Genomic DNA, 25,085 nt, shown 5'->3' with positions numbered 1-25,085 from the left:
AGTAAGTATGATGCCTGTGATCATACAGTGAGGACTAAACAGAGTGCTGCCTGAGGTCCTATGGACACCTAACACATTCATTAATCACAGCAAGTGGCCATTTCCACAGCAACCTATATTCTGTGCTTTGAATATATATTAAATCTATAGAGGAGAGTCCTCGGGGAGAGACTTCCCGGTTTGAGTGACATCTCACTGAAGAATATGAAGAAAATATGCTAAATTGCTAAGACCATTCAAAGAATACTTTAGGGGGAAGCTGGAAAGATGGCTTAGCAGTTAAGAACACTCATTGTGCTGGCAGAGGACTGGAGTTCAGTTCCTACTACCCACACATGTGGTAGCTCATGACTGCCTGCAATTCTGGCTCAGGCGATCTAAAGCCTTCTTCTGGCTTCTATAGGTACCCACATACGTGCATGTGTGTGCACACACATTTATAAATTTTAAAAGTTAAACGTATTTGTATTTGTTTATTGTTTCTTTTTCTTTTTCTTTTTTTTAAATTTTATTTTTTGTTAATTAATTTATTTATCTTTTTTTACACAAGGTCTCTCTGTGTAGCCCTGGCCTAGAACTTACTATGTAGACCAAGCTGGCCTCGAACTTGCAGGGATCCACCTACCTTTGCCTCCTAAGTACTTGGATTAAAGGTGTGCCCTACCACAAAACATTTAAAGAAGTCTTTTGTATTGGAAAGGAGAGTTGTGGTAGTATTTAGGGGAAAACAGGCCGAATCCATGACAGTTGATTCTGGGAACATGAGCATTTCTGGAAAACATGTTTTTGTTTTTGTTGCTCTTTGCTTTATGTGTGGTCACTGGCAGCAACTGGTAGGCAGGGTGTGGGTGTTGGTCCCAGTCTCCTGGAAGAGAAGCTCAGATGAAGAAGATCTGTGCATAGGGAACAAGGCAAGCGAGTGGGACTTGTGGCTCTAAATTCTGAACGATGGGAAGCAAGGGAAGTAACACGGTATCTAGAAGTAACTAAAAGCTGAGAAGCCACCTGTGGAATTCCTGCAGTTCTTCGGTGAGCCTTGTTGTCCAGGTCTCTCTTTCCACGCAAACAGCAAGAGCCCCAAGGGATAAGGAGTCAAGGATGGGGCAGGGCAGAAGTGCATGGGGAAGAAAACCATCTTTTGAACACCAGCATTCCATGGGTTGGAAGCCAGTTAATACGCCACACTCTGGGCTCCCTGTCTTGTTGCCTGTGCATCTAAAGAACTTGTGATTGGCTCTTTAACCGACCCATAGGATTAACTAGTATTGCCCCCGGTGTTAGCCACCCAGATCGCCAGCTTCAGCACATAGATGTGGTCTGTGCAAAGGCTTTCCTTTAGGTGCGCTGTGTACTCCTGCATCTATGAACAAAGAGCAATGGAATTGCACTGATCCTTAAACCTATTCACCCAACTTGATTTCACAGAGTATAAACTGATCAAATGCAAAAGGAAAAAAATGGTTTGGTTTCTCTGAAAATTGAGTTGAAGGCTTTGCAAAGCCTTGCTAAATTGTTAGCTGTGAACACTGTGCTACTGGTAAGGTATGGACAGGATAATAGTAAAACAGTGCATGCAGTTGGCTGAGTGCTTATAAAAATGTAGAGTTTCTGCATTCAGAGTATTTAACAAGTGTATTCACATTCTCCCTCCCTTTAAAGAAAGCAAAACTGGAAATCGTAGATGAAGGATGTGGTTTATGTAAGACAGAAAAGGCATAACTCTAATCAGTGGATCCATATGCAGAGAGCGGGCCCTGGCCTGACATCAAAAGATTGGCACATGTGTGTACATTTATGTTTTCAGTTATAGAAAGTGTTTATGGTATGTATGAATCTTTTTATTTTTATTATTTTTTTTTTATCATTTTCCATTTTATCTGACTTACTGGAAAAGCGACAGTAAGCCTGGGATGAGACAGTTTGTGCCCAGATACTTTCTGGCTCCTATTCTTGCTCCCCCGATTTTGAACCTCCCTTTCCATTACAAGTTTTGGATCAATCTCTTGTGTATTTTTGCTGTCTTCTTGGAACATTCTATATTTTGCTTTAAATAAAATAAAATGAAACAAAGAAAGCCTAGATTTCTCCCCAAGGTTGTCTGCCCTAGAGATTTGTTCATGGATGGAAATTTATTGGTACAAACCTAAAGAACTATTGAGTGGCCTGAGATTAGGCACAACATTGGCCTACTTCTCTTGTCATGGGTCCCAAACATGATTCTACCATTCTCCTGAAAAAGCCTTCCATGTAGTCCCAAGTGGTATTAGGACACTCCCCCAATCTTCCTGCTGTCACAGCCAGTCCCTGTCTCCTCCCAGGAAGCACCAGGATTTTTAGAAGCAAGCTGTAGGCAGGCTTCTCTTTCTCACCCACCAGTTCTCAAATATTCAACACAGATACTTAATATTAATTGTAAATGCTTGGCTGCTAGCTCAGCCTTATTACTAACTAGCTCTTACAACTTAAATTAACCCATTTCTATTAATCTATGTGTTATCACATGGCTCATGTCTTTACCTGTTCTCCAGCACACCTTGCTCCCTCTCTATCTCCTGGCAACTCTCCTGACTCTGCTCTTCTTCTTCCCAGTGTTCTTAGTCTGATTTTCCCATCTAACCTTATCCTGTCCAGCTAGTGACCAGTCAGTTTCTTTATTGAACCAATCACAGCATAATTTACACAGTGCATGTAATGATTATTCCACAGCAGCTGGCTTACATTTTTCTTCTTCATTTTCAATTAACCTTCAGTCTTTGTCCGTGCAGAGCTCATGTCTAACAGCCAACAGCTACTGTTCTTTGATGCCATTGCTTCCTGAGACTCCCCATTCAGTCCCTGCTGCGGTTACACTCACCTAACTTCCTGTGGTCCTTGGCATCACAGACAGATGTCTTAGAAGATGCAGTCCCTAAATCTATGGCATGCAGAACACAGGCCACCCCTTGAACTTTCCTTAGATTTTTAAAAAGGCCATTTAAGAATTAATGGAAGAGCTCAGAGGATATTTGAAAGGTACTGCCCATTTTGCCTCTGAGACCTACATTCAAAAACACAAGAGTAGGAGTTTTAAATCAGAGAGCCCACTGTGTTGGAGAGAGAGAGTTGGGTGAGTGAGACACCTTTGATTTGTTGATCAGTTACTTAATTTCTGCTGATTTAATGTTTCTACCAGTTGAAACTCAAAGGATGGTGAAAGTGAACATTTGTCTTTATCCTGAGTTCCCAAGAAGCTTGGAAACCATGTGCCCCTTTGTGGGATGGGTGCCACAATGTACTGAGGCTTGTATCTTAATGTAATCTTAATGCTACTCAATAATACTCCATTGGATTCCAATTAGTGACTCCTCATATTCTCCATACAGGGACGCTAAATTGAATACTCTCTTCTTCACCTTTACATGATAATTTCATGGGGGCCATAAACCAGGAGATTGGCTTCTTGTTTTCCAACCCCCCCCCCCAGCTTTCCTGTACTCAGAGCACCCTCCTGCCTTATCTTTATCTCTGATAAGACACTGGCCCTGGTCAAGGCTAACATTCATACCTCCACTCTCACTTCCTAGGAAAACTTGCTCTTAGGAGTCTTTGGTTTTCTATACAGTCACATTCTCTGTCACACTAACAAGGCCAGCACATACCTATAACCAAGAAAAACTCCACCTCAAGCCTGTCTTCTGTCCTTCTCTCCTCCAGTTAATTTTTCAACCTCCATCTGGCTTTCACTCCACCACTTTCTGGAGATACTCACGGCCAAGGTCAACTGAGGCCTGTCTGCCATAACTTTTGGACACTCTTACTCCTCTTGAAAGTCACTCTTGTTTTGAAGTGGCCATGCCTCTCTCTCACTCACTCTCTTCCATCTTTGAGCACTCCCACTTTTGTTCTCAGTGGCTGTCCACCTTTGCCTCCCTGTAAACCCTGGGATCCTACTGAGCTCGATTATGGACATCCTTCTTTTCTTGCTGTAGTTTTAGTTGACAGATCATGTCTCTTATCATCAACTACCCTTTAAACCTTGAAATATTGATGATTCCCAAATTGACACCTCCAGACCAAGCCTTTTAAAATGGTCTGTATCAGCAGTTTAGTGAGGAAAGGTTTCATTTAGCTCATGGTTTTAGAGAAAATCCAGTTTTTTTTCTGGGTGAGAAGATGTGTGGTGGGGGGTATATGAGCCAACTTCATATTTCATAAACCATGAAGCAGAGACCGTGACTAGAACCCATGGCACATATAACCTTGAGAGATCCATCTCTAACAATGAAATTCCTCTAGTCAGGCCCTGTTGCTTCACAGATCCCTAACCTTCCTACTAGTGCTAAAAACTAAGACCTGATGGCTCCAGACAGAGTCAATGGGAGACATTACAGATGCAAACCAATATACTGTCCCCCAACTACTACAACTACATTATGTCCTCTCTTAGGTTCTGAAGATTCCTCTAGTGGTCTCCTGATCCTTTGACCTCTAACCTCAGTACCCTCAAATACACTCTCCTCTATGCTATCAAAGTAGCCTTCCTAAAATTCAGACCTATATTTTGTTTGTTTTATTAAAATCAATACCCTTTCAAGCCTTGAGCATAAAGTTTAAGTCACTTAGGTTTGCACTTCGTCATCTAATTTCTAAGTACTTGTTCAGCTATGTCTTTTTACCCTTACTTGTTGTGGCCGCCATCCGCTCCCCTCAAGACTTTTCATGTCTTTGGCATTTGTACATGTGATTCTCTTTGTCTCAAATGTCTGCTTTTCCTCTCCTGTCTTCCTCAGTCCTTCCTCCTTTATAAAGATCCAGCACACTCTTCATCATTTCCTGAACGCTTTCCTGGAGGGCCTCTGCGAGTCCTTTCCTGGCCCCTTTCCTTACTCCTGTCTCCACGCTTCAGCTGCTAACCTATGTCTGTTTCTCTCATCATGCCTGAGCTAGGGTGTGGGAATTTGTATGTGTTCATTTGCTCATGTGAGTCCCTCCTCTGGCTGATTATAAGTTTATTTATAACAAAGAGCTTTGCCTTTTATCTCCCAAACCCTAGAACCGCTTGTGATGACTAAACCCCCAGGAGAGGCACTGTATAAATACTTATTAAAAATTTACATGTTCTTAAGTTCCTTGATGCTAAAGAAATATGTACTTGGTTTCGAAAGAGTGTTTTAGTCATTTCTTTGAAAATGAAGACATCTGGACAGATTTTCATCCAAACATCTGTCATTCTTTATGCTTTATTTTGATGCTCAGTGTTTTTGGCCTTAAGTCTTCCATTAACCTCTCATTTTAAAACTAGTATAATTAAAATTAAAATTTTTTTTTCAGGAAAAATCCTAATTAATGTTACATATGCTAACACTTCATTACTTGACCCCTTTGAACATGAGGCATTGAGAAAGTGACTATATAATTTATTGTCCAGGGCAGGACATTCTTGAGAGTTAAAGGGAGTATTATTAATACTTTCGCCATAATTATAAGAGTAAAACAAGACTGCTCCAGGCCATATAAAATATATAGTTATTTTAGCTCGATTATAGTTTCACATACCTGTGCACACATATACTTAAAGCATTGTTTTCATTTATACGTCCTCATGTTGATTGCTTTATGTGTAAAATCTTTTAACATTTTTTTCCTTGTGCCATATAAAAACACATTAGGTTAAAACATATGGGGTTTGTGTATGTTCAGACAACACTGCACGAAGCTAGATTTTTTTTAACTCTGGAGAATGCATTTCTTCTCAGATATTTTCTCACTGTTGTCTCTGTGGCACAGGATAACAAGGCAAGGACATTAGGGCTTTATGAGCCGATTGGCTTCTCTCCAGCGACATCTCAACTTTGGAATTTTTCTGGTGGGCATCAGTTTTCATCCGCCTGCCTTTCCCTCCTCTTCTCTGGCACAAGGTCCTGAAGTTCTTTGCAGGAAGCACAGAGAGGAACAACTTGTTTTTTGACCACAGTTTAGCAACTGTGCCATTTATTGGCCTTTTGGGAAACCACATTCTTGGATCACCATGCTACCAATTAATTGATTCTTTTCCTCACTGCTTAGAATTTTTTTTTTTTTTCAAGAAGAAAAAAGACACCTTAGTTGGCCATAAGAAACCCAAAGAAGAACTTTGCATTCAAAAGTGCTGTTTGGAAATGCTCAATTTTGTGGCATGTTAGGTCAGTTAATATATGGCCCAGAGTCCATAGAAACTAAAGAAGAGAATCCGAAGTCCTGACCGTGCTTTTCAATACCCACCATGATCTTGCCCCCGTTTTGTCTCACCTCCCTTCTCTCCTAAGCTCACCTCCCTTCTCTCCTCTCCATTCCAGTTGCACTAGTGTCCTTCAGCAGGCCGAAGAGACATGGCGGTGGGGACTTTGCATTCCTTCCTGTGCACTGAAGTAGCTACAAAAAAGTCAAACATTTGCTTCCTCCAGGTGTTCAAAGGCCATGTGATCAGAGTCTTTCTGGAATTTTCTAGATACAGTTTCACAGTTTTTCCATCTCTAAACACCCAGGAGGCTCCCTAGTCTTCATCTTCCCCCTCCTTTTCCTTCCAGCACACGTGACTGTGTGAACTGGACTCGTATGTCTCTCGTTGTTAGACAGTGAAGGGACCCTGAGAATATAAGCTCTGACAGCGGGGACTTGCTTTGTTGAGCTCAGTTCTATTTGCAACCCTAAGCCATCCTTTTCATCCCCAATAGCAGTTTTGGATGCACCATTGGTAGGATAAAGAAATCACATGTTATTGATGTAGCAGGTGACAGTCAACATGGCTGAAGTGGGGTAAAAGAAAAGGTCATAAAGCATCGGAAAGGTTCAGTGGCTCCTTGGTGATGGACTTTCACTCTGGGTAAAAGACCCCGGTTTCAGTTTCTCTAAATCAGGCTGGTTATTGTCTGAAGCTTTTATTGGACACTGGAGGAAATCCAGGCCCAATGCTTAGCTTTTCCTCCTACCTTCTGCTTAGCTTCTTTTTCCCAACTTAACTGCTCATGAATGTGTCCACCAAAGATAAACTCGGGATGACGGGAGATAAAACCCTGACTAAGAAAGACCTTCAGGTACTGTCTGGAGACAGTGTCAACCCCTCCGCCCCCAACCTGTTTGAATGTCTTCTGCATTCCTCAAGAAACTAAGCGTGCCTTTACTGACAACAGTAAAGCTTTATTCCAGCCAAGGTTGGACTTTGAAATTTGAATTTCTTAGCATTTGCTGAATAACGCGAAAGTTCTCTTTATTTCTGTTTAAAAGTTTTTCCATCCTACACCTCATCATTTCTCCCTCTAGTTGAAGAAAGTATTTGAGGTTTAGAGATTTGGAATTTGCCCACTTGGAGGAGGGCAGCTGACACATTTCTTGCTCTGTAGTCACTTTATCCAAGCCCCTCCAGCCAGGAGCTGGCTCCTTTCCCTACCCTACTAGCTCTGTAGCGTCCCCAAATGCCATTGGTAAAACAGAGACGACTTCTGTGCTCTGAAGAGGAGCCTCACCATTTCCTGACAGCTCTGCACTAAAATCGCTCCCCACTTCCAATCTTTTGTGAACGTGGGCGAATGTAGTTCGCCTTTCTTCAGAGACGACCATTTTCTCATCTCCTGTATAAATCCAACAAGGTGCCAAACACAAGCAAAGGATTTCTAGAGACTCTTGAGGGCAGCATGCTTAATTCACATGAATGAAATAAATTTTAAATGTTTTCATGAGCAGTGCAGTTATAATTGCTGGCTAGTTTGTAACAAGTGGCCAACATCTGAAAGTTTATAACTATTAGATGAACAAATAAAGAGCCCATATCTGTGGTCAGCGAGACTCACAGTCAGGTCTAATAGATGAAAGAAACTGTTCTAACCCTGGTCTGTTTTCTCTGGGATCCCTGCTACAGGTCCATGAACAGTGATTAATTACCCCAAAAGTTACTCTTGAGGCCACAGAATCCTTGGTTGGCTCATGCTTATCCCAGGAGAAACTGAATTGCCTGGCTTTTATGATCTGATTAATTAATGTTTAGTAAATTTTATAAGTGTGTAATTTTTGTTTTATTGGATGGAAATATCTTTCAAGTGTTTCTTTTACCCCCAGAGAAAAATGTGGTTCATACTAAAATTTTTGTATCAAGGTTCCCAAAAATAAGTATACACAACCCCAAATAACACTTAAACTATTGGACATAATTAAGATGTAGTTTTGTATTTTTTTTATTACAATGCAACTTCTCAAATGCAAATTCTCTCAGAATGTGTATCATTAAAATTTTCTCAGAATCAAACATTCAAGGATTGGATTCTGAAAAAAAGTTGTATTATTTCTTCATTGAAGTTTCATTATTTAAGAAGAGTAAAGTGATTTAAACAGGAAGGTATTTGGCAGTAATTTGCCATTTAATCAATGTGTAGTGTGACTGAAAGTTTCAGTCTCATTGCGAGGGCATTCAATCCCAAGAGGCATTCTGACGGTAGGTTTAACTATTGATTTCTCCATGCTTTCTCTCTCTTGCTTTTTGAGAACATTCTTCTTGTGTGACTGCATATTTACATAATTAACCAGCCTTCTACACTGTAAGATTCAACATCAGGTGCTCTGATAGCAGCTAGTGGATGGAAATTGCCTAGCAAGTGATGTGATAGAAATCAAGGAATATAAAGTGTCTATCACTGGTAGCAAAGCCTTCCTTCACTGATCCCTTATGAATAATTTACAGAATATAAGTAATTAATGGGGAATTAAAGTCTAAATGTGGTGCTTTTTAGATCAGCATTATTTAGGCAGACACGATTAGAATTCTTTGCAATGTAGGCCTTTAATTGAATGCCAGAGCAAAAGGCCTTGAAAGTTATAATGATTTAAATGATTATGGAAATTGTAATTGCACCTTAAGAGATATGGAAGTGAGGCGGACACAGAGCTGGCAATCAGGACAGAGTGTGTTTGAGAGCAGAAAGGAGGATTGCATAAATACCCAGCGATTCCTACTAAATGAGCTCATGAGGTGGAGGGTACAGAGCCTCATCAGAATTCATTTTGAATGTCAGAAGGACTTTGATGCCCCCTTTCCTGTGTGCATCATAAGAATTAAGCACCACATGTGTAAACACACAATGAAAACCAATATTTTTTAATTTTATACCTCTGGAACCCTTTGCAGATCAGGCACATAGCAAATATATGCATTTCATTGATGACTTTTAGTGATGCTTATGGCTTGCACTGCCTGGTGTTGTCTCTAATTCACACCCCCAACACACTCATATGAGGTCAGGGATTTTGTTGTTTTTCGTTTCCCTTAGAATTTAGTCTGTTGACTTTTGTTTCAGCTGTTGGTATAAAACTACAGGCTGCTTTCATGGTAAAATTGAGCTCAGGGGGTAAAACAAGTCTAGAAAGACATGTGTATGTGTGTGTGTGTGTGTGTGTGTGTGTGTGTGTGTGTGTGTGTGTGTGTTCATGTATATATGGTATACATGAACGTAGAGGCCAGATGACAAACTCAGGTCCTGCCCACCTTGCTTTTTGAGACCGGATCTCTTATTGGCCTGGGACTTGCCATGCAGGCTGGCCTTGCTGGCCAGTGAGCCTCAGGGACCCTCCTTTCCCAGCCTTCCCAGGAATGGGATTACAGACATTTGCTGCCATCCCTGGATTTCTTTTCTTAAACATGGTTCTGGAAGGTTAACTTGGGTCTTCATGCATATACAGCAAGTGCTTATGAGTTATGAAAGCAGTTAGTTTTCTCTATTTTTTGATAGTGGTATAAAAATACTCTACTATAGAAACCTCTTCAGAGGAATAAACTTATGCATAGTTGAAAGAGTTAGTACTATTCATATTGTACTGTGTTTGTTCAGCTTTCTCTTTTCACAGATAGTAGACTTGTACCATTAAGAGATTGGGTGATCTTGTTCTTGAGATGGCTCCATGAAAGGCTGGGACTTTTATCTTTCTGGGAAACAAATATGCAATATACAAACTGTCAGTGTGCATAATGACCCCCAGGTGACTTCAAGCAGCATCTCTCAGGGAGACCTTTTCCTAACTTCTTTCAAGCTTGAGGAAATGTTATTCAAGAGCCTAGAAATTTGTAAGGTTCTTGGGGTGGTTTATCTGAGAATTCAGGGTGGTGTTTTGGTATCAGAACATTATCTATGTAGTTGCTCAATTTCCTTCCCTTATATCACATTGTGAACATCGTGTCATTAAACATTATGAGAATGTGATTTGAGGGGTTGGGGAAATGGATGAGCAGTTAAGAATGTTTGCTATACAATCAGGAGGACTGCAAATTGGATCCCGATACCTAGGTAACAAGCTGGGTATCTCTGCAAATGTTTGAAACCCCAGCTCTGAGGGCTTGGGTTTGCAGGCTTCCAGCCTAGCCAAGAGTAAGCCTCAGCTTCAGGGAGAGAACCTGCTTCAGAGAAACAGGCAGAGAATGATAGAGAAAGACTCCAACACCCTCTTCTAGCCTGTACATGTACACACACATGTACAGGTGGGACATACCCTTCCATGCATAAGCACATATAGTCACATAGGCATGCATATATACATATAAGCTTACATAAATATATTAATTAAAAACATTTTGCAGTGGCCACTATTTGCTCTTTATATTATGCTATTTTGTTATTATTAATGTGTACATGTTTTCTTTTAATTGGAATTAGTCATTTACTTGGAATTAGCCAGGGGTGTGCCCATTCTTTTCTATTTCCACTGTTGCCATTTCTGTCAAAGCTACTATTATTTCCTCTCTAATTTTTTTCAGTAGCCAGAAAGTCCTGACAAGCCTCAACGATGCATCTGCCTGGTGTCTTAGTTAGGGTTTCTATGGCTGTGATAAAACACCGTGACCAAAAGCAACTTGGAGAGGAAGGGTCTGTTTCAACTTACACTTCTACATCACAGTCCATCATCAAAGGAAGTCAGGGCAGGAGCTTAAGGCAGGAACCTAAAGGCAGGAATTAAAACATACACCATGAGGAGTGCTGCTTGTTGGATTGCTCCTTGTGGCTTGTTCAGCCTGCTTTCTTATACAGCTCAGGGGTACCTACCCAGGGGCAGCACAGCCAACAATGGGCAGGACCCTCTCCCATCAATCACTCATTACGAAAAGGCACTCCTAACTTGTCTACAGGCAAATGTTATGGAGGCATTTTCTTAATTGAGAGTCCCTCTTCCCAAATAACTCCAACTTCTGTCAAGTTGACAATAAACTAGCCAGGACACTGGGTTTCTGCTTTATTTCCAGAGAACCACTGTCCTGGGTTTGAGGCATCTCCCCCTAGTTGACAGGGCTGCTGGGGTTAATCTCCTGTAGAAACTCAAGTTTCTCTTTTGCTCTCAGAAGGAACAGCCTCTGTAATAGCATCATGCGCCTCTGCTCTGTTTCTGTGGTACAACTTTGTGTAACATTAATGCCTGGACATGTTTTCTTGACAGCTGGCTAACTTTCCCAGACTCTGTGAGGAAACAGAAAGGATTGTTGCTAACCACATCCGTGAGCGAGAAGGGAAGACCAAGGACCAGGTGAGTGAAGGTTTTCCTGGTGGCAGTGCCTTTGTGGAAGGATTTTTACCAAGGTGTGTGGCATGAATCCTAAGTGGTCTTTTAATAAAAACCCAGAGACAGATATTGGGGTAAATGCTGAAAGATCAGAGAGACAAAGGAACAAGCCACTAGAGAAACTTCTCACCACTACCGAATCCTCAGGCAGAATGGAAGGCGAGATCCTATCTTCACAAATCCTCTGACTGAAAGCCTGTGAGTCCTCAGTTGAAAAGGCTTCTAGTTCCTGTTTCCTCACACCTTATATGCCTTTCTCTGTCCAGCCCGTTTCACTTCCTTCCTAGTGCTGGGATTAATGGCATGTGTGCTTCCCAAATACTGGTAGCAAAGGCATGAGATCTCAAGTGCTGGGATTAAAGGTATGTGACTCCCAAATACTGGGATTAAAGGTGTGTGCCACCACTGCCTGGCTCTGTTTCTCTCCTAGACTGAATCAATCTCACGTAGTCCAGGGTTGCTTTGAACTCACAGAGATGCTAGGATTAAAGGTGTGTGCCACCACTGCCTGGCCTCTATGTTTAATCTAGTGCCTGGCTCTGTCCTCTGATCCTCAGGCAAGCTTTATGTGATACACAATATATCACCACAAAGGTATCTGGTTGTTGCCTAGTCCTCAATCACAAAACAGTAAAGCACATAGCAACATCATGCTTGCTTTTACTTTTTATGAATTATATATATATATATATGTTACTACTATACCAAAGTCTTACGCAAGGATCCAGAAGTCTAAAATTTAAAATCAACAATACAAATCCAGAGCCAAGTATGGGGCTCACACCTGCAATCTCTGCACTTGAGAAGCAGAGGCAGGAGGATTGCCACAAGTCTGAGGCCAGCCTGAGCTACAGTGTAAGATCCTGTCTCAGTGAACAGATCAACAACCAGGAACAACCTGCCTTCCACATAGGAAGCGCTGTCATTTCAACCTTCCATGACTATTCTGTTACCGTTCCAGCATATACACACTGCTCGTTGATAACCATTGAACCAGAAACACACCACATTTTTTCCTTTTAGATGGATTTCTCATCTATTAATGGATTTGTACATGAACTCCAGGATATTAAAAACAATTCTAAACATTTTTCTTACAGATTTCTATGAACTTGCCTGTGAAATCTACATTGAAGAAAGATGTTTAGGAACTAATGTTTTAAACATTCAGAACTACCTTGCAAATTCACTTGGCTTGTAAGGAATGACCTTGAAACCATCTTTAAACCCTAGCACTCTGACTTGGAAAGATAATTTTTAAGGGAGGATACTTTATTTGAGAAAAAGGATAGCAAATTCTCATGTCAAAATGGCGTTTTCTTCATTACTTATCAACACGATAATGGAAAATACTAAGGTTTTCAAATGCTCTTCCACGCCACAGCTGCAAGCATCGTGCAGAGAGAATACTGGATTTGGGCCATGCGTTCTCTCCCAAATAACAGTGTGTTCTTGTGAAAATCACTTCTTAGGACTGTTGGTTTTCTTTCATGGGCAGGATTGGGCTGTTGTTCTATATGGTCTCTGAGTGCATCCATAAGTTAGTACTCCAAGATTTTATGATTCTTAGATGGGTTGGAAGGAGGAAGGAGAAAAAGTGAAGAGAAAGAGGAGAGAAAAAATAGAGAGTAGAAACCACAGTAAGAGAGACACACACAGCTTGCATAACGTAAGTGTGCAGATGGGAGAGGAAGCAGGAAGTGAAGAGACAGTCCCAGAGGCTTGGCAGGCTGGGACATTTGTGAGGAACCCCAGTGAAAACCGTTTTCTTTACTTGAGCTTGGAACTGATTGTTACTACTTTTTTATCAGTGTGCTTTGAAAATTAATTGCCCACCATTTATAATTTCCACTTATTTTCCAGCTTTTACAATCTTGGATAGCAGCCCAAAGTAGAGAAAAGAGGTATTGTAACCTAGCCAGCATTAACTCACGAGCCAGTGAAACGAAGCCAGGAATCTCAGACGTATAGTCCCAAGCTAGAGGTTCCCTCTCCCCATCTAATGTCTTGGCTGCTGCTGGACCAGTACAAGCCAGTTCTATCAAATCCTGTAATTGCAGCACTTAGGAAGTAGAGGCAGGAGGATTAGGAATTCAGGTTCATTCTCTGTTACGTAGCCATTTCGAGGCTAGGCCGAGCTCCATGAAACCCTGTCCAGTTTTATTTCCATTGCTGAGATAACGTCTCCCTGACAAAAGACAGCTTAGGAGAGAAAGGATTTCTTTTGGCTTACCGTTCCATCACCACACAACACTCAAGGTAGCAGGGATTCGAAGCAGCTTCTTACATCATACCCACAGTCAGGAACAGAGAGGAAGGAATGTGGGGCTCTTCTTTGCTCACTTTCCCTAAACTGATCAGGGCCCTGACTGTGAAATGGCCACACTCAGGGTAGGTTTTTCCACCTCAAATAACCAAGAAAAAAAAAGTCCCTTACAGATATGGCCACAGGCCAGCTTGATATATGCAATCCCTCATTGGGACTCTCTCTGGCTGGTACTAGGTTATGTCAAGTTGACAGTGAATACTACCTATCACAGACCTGTCTCAAAAAAATCAATTGTACATTTGATCTTAAATGAACAAGGTGCTTTGACTTGGGTTTTTATCCTGTTACACTCGAATGATGGCATATAAGATTAACTCATAGGGATCCTGAGTAAAACTAATATTGGAGGAAAAGTAGTATGTTGTTTTACCATCACTGTGGCCCTATATAGGTCAGGTGCTGATATTTTCATGTTGACTTTTTCATTCTTTCATTTTTCTCTTGTTTTGGTAAAATGACATATTCAATTTAGCATTAGATCTGGAACTACTAGGCCCCTGTGTCCAAGAACCAAGTGTAGCTAGAGTTTTCCTGCCTGGCCCACAGTCAGGACAAATCTCTCTCACCTGCCAGTCCCACAGCCACTCAGACCCGACCAAGTAAACACAGAGAGTTATATTGGTTACAAACTGTATGGCCGTGGCAGGCTTCTTGCTAACTGTTCTTACAGCTTAAATTAATCCATTTCTATAAATCTATACCTTGCCACATGGCTCGTGGCTTACCGGCATCTTCACATGCTGTTTGTCATGGTGGCGGCTAGCAGTGTCTCCCTCACCCAGCTTCCTGTTCTCTCAATTCTCCTCTCTGTTAGTCCCGCCTATACTTCCTGCCTGGCCACTGGCCAATCAGTGATTTATTTATTGACCAATCAGCAACACATTTGACATACAGACCATCCCATAGCACTGTGGACCTGGAGAGTAAGCAGACAGATCAGTGACTCCACAGACTTAAGTTCATACTACAGTTCTGACTGAAGTGGAGTCCTGGCTTGTAGTAGCATAAGGCAGACCCCAGGATTTGCATCAGAAGACATACGCTTCTAAAGTCACCAGGACAGAAGACATCACTTCTGCCTGGGATATGCCTATTTTATGTCATGCTAATATCGAAGAGTCAGGCACAGTCCTGGCATCAGGGTCAGGTCCTAACACTCCTAGAAGCCCAATGGTGTTGTCCTTTATAGCATGCGGGAGACTGTGTGAAGGGGGTGGGTGTGGTCTAGGGCCCCTTGGAGGCAGTCATAGTGATTACAATCCAAAAAGGCTATGGTTGAGTCAGGGTGAATCCGTACATAATTGTGAAGTATGCCAGGCTAGCTCATTGTACCACTGGAACTTTAATTGTTATTAAGATAGTGCACTCTTAGCTTAGACTGCCTGAGCTTCAAATTCAAGCTCTAACTCTTACATTCTAGGTTAACATTTTGTAAGTTATTTTCATTCTTTAAAAGTATTTATCGTGTGTGTGTGTGTGTGTGTGTGTGTGTGTGTGTGTGTGTGTGTGTGTGTAGGTACATGTTTGTCATGACATATGTTTGGAGGTCAGATCTCTCCATCATGTGTGTTATAAAGGTCAAACTCAGGTCATCAGGCTTGATGCAAGTATCCTTACCTGCTGAATTATTTCAGTGTTCCAACTTGCATATGTATATATATATATGTGTGTGTGTGTATACACACACACACACACACACATACACCCCTTTAGGATATATATATATATATGTGTGTGTGTGTGTGTGTGTGTGTGTGTGTGTGTGTATATATATACACACACAATACACACACACCTTTAGGATAAGCAGTGATAGTTAACTCATGGACATTTTATGAGGATGAAATCCATGCACAGCTCTTTGTTCCAATTAGTTACTTACCTTTGCATCACCATGAACATAATACCCGACAGAAACAACTCAAGGGAGGGAAGTGTTACTTTGTATTCCTTCCTCCTACAGTCCCAATGACAAACCAAGTTGCCGTTCCACTAAAGTTCAGTCTGCAGAGCCAGTGAGTTTGTTAGGCTTACGTACAGAGGAAGAGGTGAGCAACTTTAGGCAGGAGAATGGCTGACCTTAAAGCAGCCACTATAGGAGGTCTGTACCTAGCATGGATGGTGACTCCTCCACGGTTGTATGATGGAGTCCCTTCCCTTCACCTGTCCCTAAATATATCCTCTAGCCCTTCTCAGAGACTGCAAGGTCATGTGGAGTTAGGGCAGAATTGCCCATACCTGGTAGGCAAGGTTGGGAGGATATTCAGGTAGGGGTGCCATGAACCTCCCCATCCCCTTCTAAGAAGGAGTGCCAATAGTCAACAAGCCCAGCTGTGATGATCTTCAGTGAGCAGGCACAACCTAAATCCTGACAATGCAGTAGTTCAGCTCAGAGGATAGTCCCGTACAACAGGTGGTTATAATCTTCAAAGACTGTCCCCTAGTGACATACTTACTCCAGCTCAGATCCACCTCACAAAGTTCAGTCTTCCACAATGCCACCATCATGCAGGGAACAAGCCTTCAAAACATAAGCCAGGGAGACATTTAAAATTCAAACTACAACACCATACCCATACCACCAAAGAAAGGTTCATGGCTTGTCATAAAGAAAAGTGCACTTGATCAAACCATAAGCTTTCTGAAGTCTTCACATTCTAACATTGCTTGAAAGTTTGTCAGTCTCTACTCAGACTCAAGGCAGTCTCTTAGCTGTTAACTTCTGTAAAATAAAAAAGAAAGTTACATACTTCTAATCCATAATGGTATAGAGTAAAATAGCAGGAAGAGGGAGGGCAGTAAGGAAAAATTGGACTAAACTGAGGCTAAAACCCAGAAGAGAAGATTTCCAGCATCTAGGGAATATAACGGTATCATCTGAGCTCCAATGTGCTCAGCAGCCCTGTCCTCACAGTCTTACCATTTTTGGTACATATTAGCTTTCCTCCTGGGTGGCTCCATTCCTGTCTCTGCAGGTTCCAGAGTTAAACAACTGACCCACATTCCTGGTATCTCCAACATCCTGCAGTTCTCACTGTAACTTAGTCATCATACTCATGTCTTTCTGTTATGTTAGGGTATTCCTTCAAGGAATCAGACCCTGGTACGTGATGCCGGGTCTCGTGGGCTTTTCCTTGGAGTATTAGTGGAAGCCTCTGTGACCCCATAAGTCTTGTGTTCTGCATGCTTGCAAATCATGCACTTCATGGACAATGCCAAGTTGTACTCTGCGTCTGAACAGTGTCAGGCCTCCTGGCTGTGGCTGTAGTGACCTTTGATTGCCTAGGCGCTGAACCTGGGAAGCACTTTCATATGTGAGCAGGGTGCTCTGGAGGCACTTGCTTACCAAGGAGAAGTCTCTTAAGTGGGTTTGAAGTTTTGTACCTAGGGTCTATAATGGGTAGAATCTGCCCAATATCTGGAATATTCTTGGGGAACTCCCGTTATCTTGTGCAGAGTGCTTGGATTTTCTTTAAAGGCTCTAAATTCTTTAAAGCCACAGCTCTTTGTCTGACAAAGCAAATGAGCTTGTTTTCCTTCCCAAACAGTGTTTTCCCACGTAGTTTGCTCCTGATGCTTACTGCGACTCGTACTAAAAGCAGCCAGCAGTAAACCAGGCCACCTGCCTGACTTCAATGCTGTCTTGACGTTCCCTCACCAAATAACCAGTTCTTTACTTTTGAATTCAGCCTTAAAAATTTCAAGACACAGGCCAAACATAGACAAATCCTTTGCCAGAGTATAAAAATTGTGCAATGTGAAAAACTCTAGGGTTTCTCTAACCCATGTCTCCAAATTTTCAAATTCCTCCTGTAAACCACTTCCAAAGGCCCAGGGACTACATGGTCAATTGAGTCATAACAACCCTACTTCCCTAGTACAGCCTTCTGGTATTAGTTTCTTTGGCATTGCTGTGACCACAGTAGCCAACATAAACAACCTAAGGAGAAAATGCTTACATCAACTCACACCTTCAGAGGATTTCAGTCCATCATGGTGGGAAGATATGGGAAAACATCACAGATCATTGTGGCAGGAGCACGTGACAGCATCTGGTCACGTGCTGACAAACCAGGAACCAAGGGGTGAACCGGGAACCAAGGCTGGTCGTAACTTTCCAGGGTCCACCCTACTGACTACTGCCAGCTAGGCTCTACAGGAAGGCTCCAGAACTTCCCCAATAGCACCATGAGATGGGGGACATTTCAGATTAAAACCATAGCATTAACTTGAGCTGCTATTCATTCGTTGGGGCACAGCAGAGATGGGAAATGATGGCCTTTTCTGACTTCAGAGGAGTCTTCCAGCTGTGTCTTTGATGTACTGATTAATCCATTCTCCAAGTGGGGGATTAGAGATGGGATAGGTGTCTCCCTCTTTTCTTTAAAGTATTTATTTACTTGTGTGTGTGAGTGTATATGCACATATGTGAGTATATATGTGTGTATGGATACATACATACATACATACATACATACATACACACAGACAAACACACACAGACACACAGACATACACAGACACAGACACACACACACACACACACACACACACACACACACACACATACACACACATATATATATGAACTTCTGCATGTGCTCAGAGACCAGAGGAGAGCATTGGGTTTTCTTATGTATCACTTTCCAATTGTTATTTTGAGGCAGAGTCTCTCTCTGAATATGAGGCTAATGCAGTGGTTCTCAACCTGTAGGTCTCAATGCCTTTGGCAAACCTCTGTCTCCAAAATTATTTACATTATGATTCATAACAGTGGTAAAATTACAGTTATGAAATAGCAAGAAAAATAATTTTATGATTGTGGGTCACCATAACATAAGGAATTGTATTAAAGAGTCTCAGCATTAGGAAGGTTGAGAAACACTAGGCTAGTGCTTTCTTGGCTAGGCTGGAAGCCAACAAGCTCCAGTGATCCCCCTGTCTATGTCTCTCTTGAAGCTGGGGTTACAGGCATATGATAAATGCCTCATCTTATTTCTGGGTACTGGGATCCAAATACCAGTCTTCATGATTATGCAGCAAGTATTCTTTTTTTTTTTTATTGTGTTTTTGGTGTTTTTTGTTGTTGTTGTTTTTAAAGATTTATTTATTTATTATGTATACAGAAAAGGGTGCCAGATCTCTTTACAGATGGTTGTGAGCCACCATGTGGTTGCTGGGAATTGAACTCAGGACCTCTGGAAGAGCAGTCGGTGCTCTTAACCTCTGAGCCATCTCTCCAGCCCCGCAAGTATTCTTAACCACTGAGCCATCTGTCTAGTTTTAGGTCTTCCTTTCAAAGTAATGATCCCAGTGCCTGACAGTTATTCACCACCTCCTAGAAGCTTGTGGTCACTCCTGGTTTGGACCTGTGTAGCATAGGAGGAAAAACATGTTTTAGAAATGTAATTGTGTCATTTTGGATAGATGTCCCATTTGAATTCTGGACTACATGCTGTCTTGAGCCTTGTGCTTTTGATACAGCTCATCAGACAGTGGTCTATTTTCTCAATTCTCCATGCCTCTAAAATACTTTGAGACATTCCTACCATTTGCTTTCTTTAATTTTTTTTTTAAAAAAATTATTAACCACCCCTGCTCAGAAAATATTGAGGGTAGAAAAGGAATCCTCAAAATTAAACATGAAAACTCGTAAACTCATAAATCTGTAAGTTTTGTTCTTAAAGGTTTTTAGAACATCATATGTACCAGCTATTCTTCTAGATGTTTCTATATGCCTAATTACATGTCAAAAAAGAAGTTTTGTGAGTTTGTGAGTTGCTGCTGCTATAAGTGGTAAATTTATTTTTCTTCAACTAAATATTCAGTGACTGGGTAAGACCACAGGGAGAAACTCTGAGAAAGTGAAAAGATGCGAAAAAAATGTACTGTTTTCTTTTTCACCCCCCACATGCAACCTGGCCGTTTTCCTAGGCTGAACACAGACTCCCAATTTCCAGGAATATGAATGAGAACAGCCATAGCTTTTATTTTTTTCACTGTTTTCCTACACCACAGTCCAAGTTAATGAGTGTCTGTGTCCAGGGTGCTCATCATAGCTGTGGGTTACGCTGGCAATTATGTGGATATTTTGCTCTTTATGCCAGAACAATTTATTTGTACTTAAACATTATACTGCACAGATATGGAATGTTGGCAAATGAGTCTGGGAATATAATGTTTAAGAGAATCTGACTTGATTGGTGGGAGAATAGAGGTAACACTATAGCTAAATTAAAAATAATAATTCCTCAGTATTATTCAAGAGATAAAATTAAATTTTATCTAGGAAAATGGCCAGGTTGCATGTGGGGGATGGAAAAGAAAACAGTACATTTTTTCTCATCCTTTCACTTTCTCAGCACCAGATATGGAGGGATAGAGGTTGGGAGTTTAAGATCATCCTTATGTTCACAGTGAGTTTAAGGCTAGCCTGGGCTATGTGAGGCATTTCTCCCCTCACCTCCCCATCTTCCTCTTCTTCTTCCTCTTTCTTTTCTAAATAAAGGGTAAAAAAATGAAAGTGTAGGAGTTTTCTAATTTTCTTTTTTTTTAAACTTGTCACCAAGTCTCAGTATCTGAAAAAGGACATTGTGCTGTTAAAGGAACAAAAAGAAACACAGTAAGAGAAGTTTCTATTTGAAAATCTCCAGAATAAAGCCTTTTTCTGGCAATTTCTGCTTGCTCCACCTCCTTCTTGCCTCACTCAGGTCCCTTGGTTCCCCACTGTAGCCTCAGACATGTGTTCAATCCATCCCTTCATAGATCTCACCAACAACTATGTCGTTCAACACACTAGTCCAGGTCCTGGGCAACTGCAAGGCACCAAAGAGGGAGCTCTGTGCAGAATATGCCGAAGGTCCTCCATGTCAAGCACTAGTGCTGTACAAGAGACGAGGCAGTGTACAATGGTAGACTTTAATAACAAGCTATTCAGGCAGAAATGCCAGGGAAGCATCCTTTGTTGAGACAGTGTTTTAACTGAGCTTTGGCTGAAGTTTTAGTCAGGTAATGAACTTGACTCATCTGAAGCAGGTTCTCTATTTCTTTATGTATTATCTTTCTGAGTTGATAGATGAAATATTTCTGTTACCTAGAGGGTGCTTAAAAAGAAAAGTATGGAAAAAGTGAAGAAAATTCAGGGGTAATATTGCTTATATATGCTTGCCTTTCCTTAGAACATGGCCTCTGCTTTAGAGGAACAGAATAATTCTAGGTTTTGTTCTATGACAGCAAGCAGTTCATATGTCTATGTATTACAATGCTATTCTCTTCATGTGATACTTGGACTTATCCACCATGGAGGATTTTAACTTATAAATTTAGAGTGCAAAGGACTCAAAAAGAGAAAAATTATTTGATATTTTAATTAAAAAAAATCACTTTAAAAACCAAATACCAAGAAACAGCATGGACGATTATTGAATTGAACATTTGAGAATTTTGAAGATGGGTTGTCATGACAGTGATTCCGTTTGTCTTCCAGGTCCTGCTGTTGATTGACATTCAAGTCTCGTACATTAACACCAACCATGAAGACTTCATCGGCTTTGCAAAGTACGTGAGATAACTGATTGCCTATGCATTCTTACTGCTGCTTCATAAAAACATACGTTATCAGTTTCTACCACAGCTCTACCACCTTTAGACAGGACCAGTCTGGGTCAGGATAATTCTGAGTCCATCTACTTTAGAGCCCCATAGTCATGGAGCAGGAAAATTTACTATTCTCTTGATAAAGGGTGGTAGTTGGGTTTCTTGTGCAGAGCACAAAGTCATGTGTCTTGTTTTTCAAGACAAGGTTTCTCTGTGTAGTTTTGGTGCCCGTCCTGGATCTTGCTCTGTAGACCAGGCTGGCCTCAAACTCACACAGATCCGCCTGACTCTGCCTCCCGGGTGCTGGGATTAAAGGCGTGCACCACCACCACCTGGCTTTCATTATATTTTTGAAAGATGGTCTTTAGTTTGTACTTGAACTCCAATAGAGGAGCAACAATAATTGCACATTAAAGTTCAGGGTAATATTCTTTCTTCAATTAATTTGAAATACCAAATACAATTCCAGGTGGATGTGGTGGTTCATATTTGTAATCAATAGCATTTGGGAGGCTAAGTCAGGAGGGTTGTTGTGAATTGAATTCTAGCCAGCTTGAGCTACAGAGTGAGAGTCTGTCTCAAAAGGCAATAAAAAAAGACATATAAATAAAATAAAATAAACACTTGTAAGATTCAAAATATTAAGCTGTTTGGACTTCTCTACACCAGAATGAGGAGGACTTAAAACAGCAACAGTAACATACTTTTAAAATTTAGATGTGGACTATTGGGATACTCCTTTTTATAGAATGAATATGATTTACATACACTTGTTTATACATTACTATTCGTCACAGGTTATATATACAAATAGTTATTCGTTATGCTACATTTTAAGATTCTGAATTCACTATTTTTTTCTTTCTTGTTAATGGTGCCAGTATTTATTATGTTTGAAGAATCATGATCCTAGTTCTAACATGGCAAGCAAGCTGTTATAATCTAAAGAGTACAAAACAGTGCCTATTTTATATTAAATATAAAATAGAAAGTTTATGTGCTTTTACTTGGACTGTATGTTCAAGAACAAGGACAACAAAAATAAGACACACCAAAAATCAACTCAATTTATTTTATTTTACTCAGACTTGGAAGAAATATACACAGACCATGTGATCTAAACTAAATAGTGGCCCAAGAGATTTATAGGCATGTTTTAGGCAGGAGAATCTCAATTACCCAAAGAAAACCATCTCATCTGATTGAGGCTGTAGCTGTCATGGCTGAAGTAATGATATCAGTCTATTTTTCATCCAGTGGCTCTTACTGTTGAGAGGTGCATTAGTGTTTCCTGGCCATTCCCATCAATGTGCTATGTATTAACTTCTCAGAGCTCTGTGATAAACATGTTCCATTGCCCAGTTGTCCTTCAGCTACACTGACCACTCTTACCTCCAGATAGGCATCTGCTATATGAGCCTTTCCTGTAGATCTGTCCTCTCCCTCTTGGTCCCATGGCCCTTCCCATTTCTGCTCATTTCATTCTACAACATAACTTGATCTCTAATGTGTATCTCTTCCTCCTTGGTTTAGAAGGAGCTCTGAGAATTTCTTATACTTCTCCTTACAGTCAATGAACTCCAGGCAGTCCTATTATAGTTTCTATAGAGGATAAATAAAGACAAAGAAATTATGATCTGCCTTTCAGAAGGCTGTCTAACAAGTGATAGGTATCTAATGGCAAGCTCTTTATTTGTCTCATTGGCTTCTCTGAGGAGTTTAAAAGATGAACTTGTCTTTACATTATTAGAAATAACAGGAATGCTGCCTTCAAAGTTGATTTTTGTGATGGACAAATGCCAGTTAGAATCTTATAAACACATGGCAGCTCTGTGTATAAGCTAGATGCAGTGTGTCAAAAATGAAAAGAAGGCTACTGTGCTACCTCAAGGCACACCCCAAGTCAAGGAGATGGAGCAAAAGCCCAATGCCTTTTGGAAGGATTCAAGGCTTAAAATTATCACAGAACCATTGTTACAATTTCAATTTTACTGAACACTCTACTTTTTTCCTGAGACAGGTTTCATGTATAACCATGCTAGCTTTTAACTCTTTATGTAGCCAAGGATGGCCTTGAACTCTTGATTTTCCTGCCTCTGTGTCACCAGTGCTGAGTTTACAGGTGTGTGAAACCCTGCCCAGCTGTGTTCCTTTGTCCCAGATCAATATCTATCTTTCTCTCTGTCTGTCTGTCTGTCTATCTACCCCTCTGATCTTTTGTTTTCTATCTTTTTATAGGCTAGAGTTTATTTCTTTTTACAATAAATTTCAGTATTTTTGTTTTCCTCAGAAGCTGTAGGGCTATATTATTGGATTAATTTCTAGGTTTTCAAAGAAAATTTTCAAATGTAGAACTTTTAGACACAGCCTTTGACCCAGGAGACAGCTCCTGTTTTCCAGTGAGATGGACTTTATTGTGCTGAGGAGGAGTCGTGCTGTTAAAACTTTCCTAGAAGAGTGGGAACTTCTCTTCCCCCCAAACTTTCTTTTAAAGAACTAGTTTGGAAGCCAGCAGCTACTGGGTCATTTTTGTTTACTGGTTTAACAAACAGGACAAGGAATACTCCCTGTTTTATGTTCCTCTGAGAAGTGTCAGAAGATAAATCAATAAAATTAGAGACGAGTTGGAAATGTGTTAGAAAACTGTGGTATAGTCTGTTAGGGTTAGTCTCTCTGTCTCTGTCTCTATCTGTCTCTCTGTCTCCTCTCCCTCTACTTTTCTGTCTGTCTCATTCCCCTCTCCTTCCCTTCTTCCTTCCCTTTCCATACATAAAAACGAAAGACCTTGATCACAAGACTCCCAATTCTTTTTTTTTTTTGTGTGTGTGTGTGTGTGTGTGTGTGGTATGTAGTACATGTGCGTATGTACATATGTGGTGCATAGTGTGTGTGGACCTATGCATACATATGTAAGGCCAGAGGAAGATGTTGGTTGTCATCTATGATTCTGTGCCTCTCCTTTTAAGGCACAGTCTCTAAACTGGAAGTTCACCATTTCTGCTAGGCTGGTGGCCACTGAGTTCCAGGGGCCCATCTGTTGTCAACTCCCAATGCTGGGGTTACCAGCACTTGTAGCCATGAGTGGTTTTTTTTTTGAGTAGTGGCTGAGGATTTGAACTGAAGTCCCCTGCTTGCATAGCAAGCATTCATACCCACTGAACTGTCTCCCTCACCCCACTGTTCTCCTTTGTACTAAAATTTATAATAACTTACGTATGATTGCCTCTAGAATATTTTTAGTTGCTAATTTCATTATCCCAAAGACAATACTTAATTTTTCATTAATATGTATTAACTGTATATATTGATGGCTCTCAGCATGCTGCTTCAATGTATGCATACAGCATGCATTGATCAAATTTAGCCTCTGTTTATTCCGTCCCTCATTTTCTAGTAACCCCATCAAAGATAATGTTTTGCACTAAGAATCAAAGGTAAATGTTCTTTCCATTTGTATGCTGAGTACATTTCAGTGTGACATGGGGTAATTATGAAGATGAAGAAATGTTCATTTCAAAATCACTTTGAAGGATTGTGGTATTTTCTGTGCTTTTAAAAATTAAAAAAATATGGTCGTAGCTATAAATTTTAAAGTTGGCAGGAATGCTGT

At 40.8% G+C, this 25,085-nt stretch overlaps 1 protein-coding gene across 7 annotated transcripts in view; it reads left to right on the top strand.

Moving 5' to 3' along the window:
- Positions 1–25,085, top strand: part of Dnm3 (dynamin 3) — a 498,900-nt gene that overhangs the window by 182,737 nt on the left and 291,078 nt on the right. For all 7 annotated transcript variants that reach the window (XM_052737388.1, XM_052737385.1, XM_052737384.1 and 4 more), the window contains exons 11-12: positions 11,428–11,514; positions 21,366–21,436. In XM_052737388.1, coding sequence (XP_052593348.1) covers positions 11,428–11,514; positions 21,366–21,436 — 158 coding nt within the window. The remainder of the gene's footprint in view (positions 1–11,427; positions 11,515–21,365; positions 21,437–25,085) is intronic.

Source organism: Peromyscus californicus, unplaced genomic scaffold (genome assembly GCF_007827085.1).
Source record: "Peromyscus californicus insignis strain IS unplaced genomic scaffold, ASM782708v3 Scaffold_14__1_contigs__length_90479793_seg_2, whole genome shotgun sequence".
NCBI lineage: Eukaryota > Metazoa > Chordata > Mammalia > Rodentia > Cricetidae > Peromyscus > Peromyscus californicus.
Note: the sequence above shows the minus strand (reverse complement) of the source record. Positions and strands in the feature narration are given on the sequence as shown.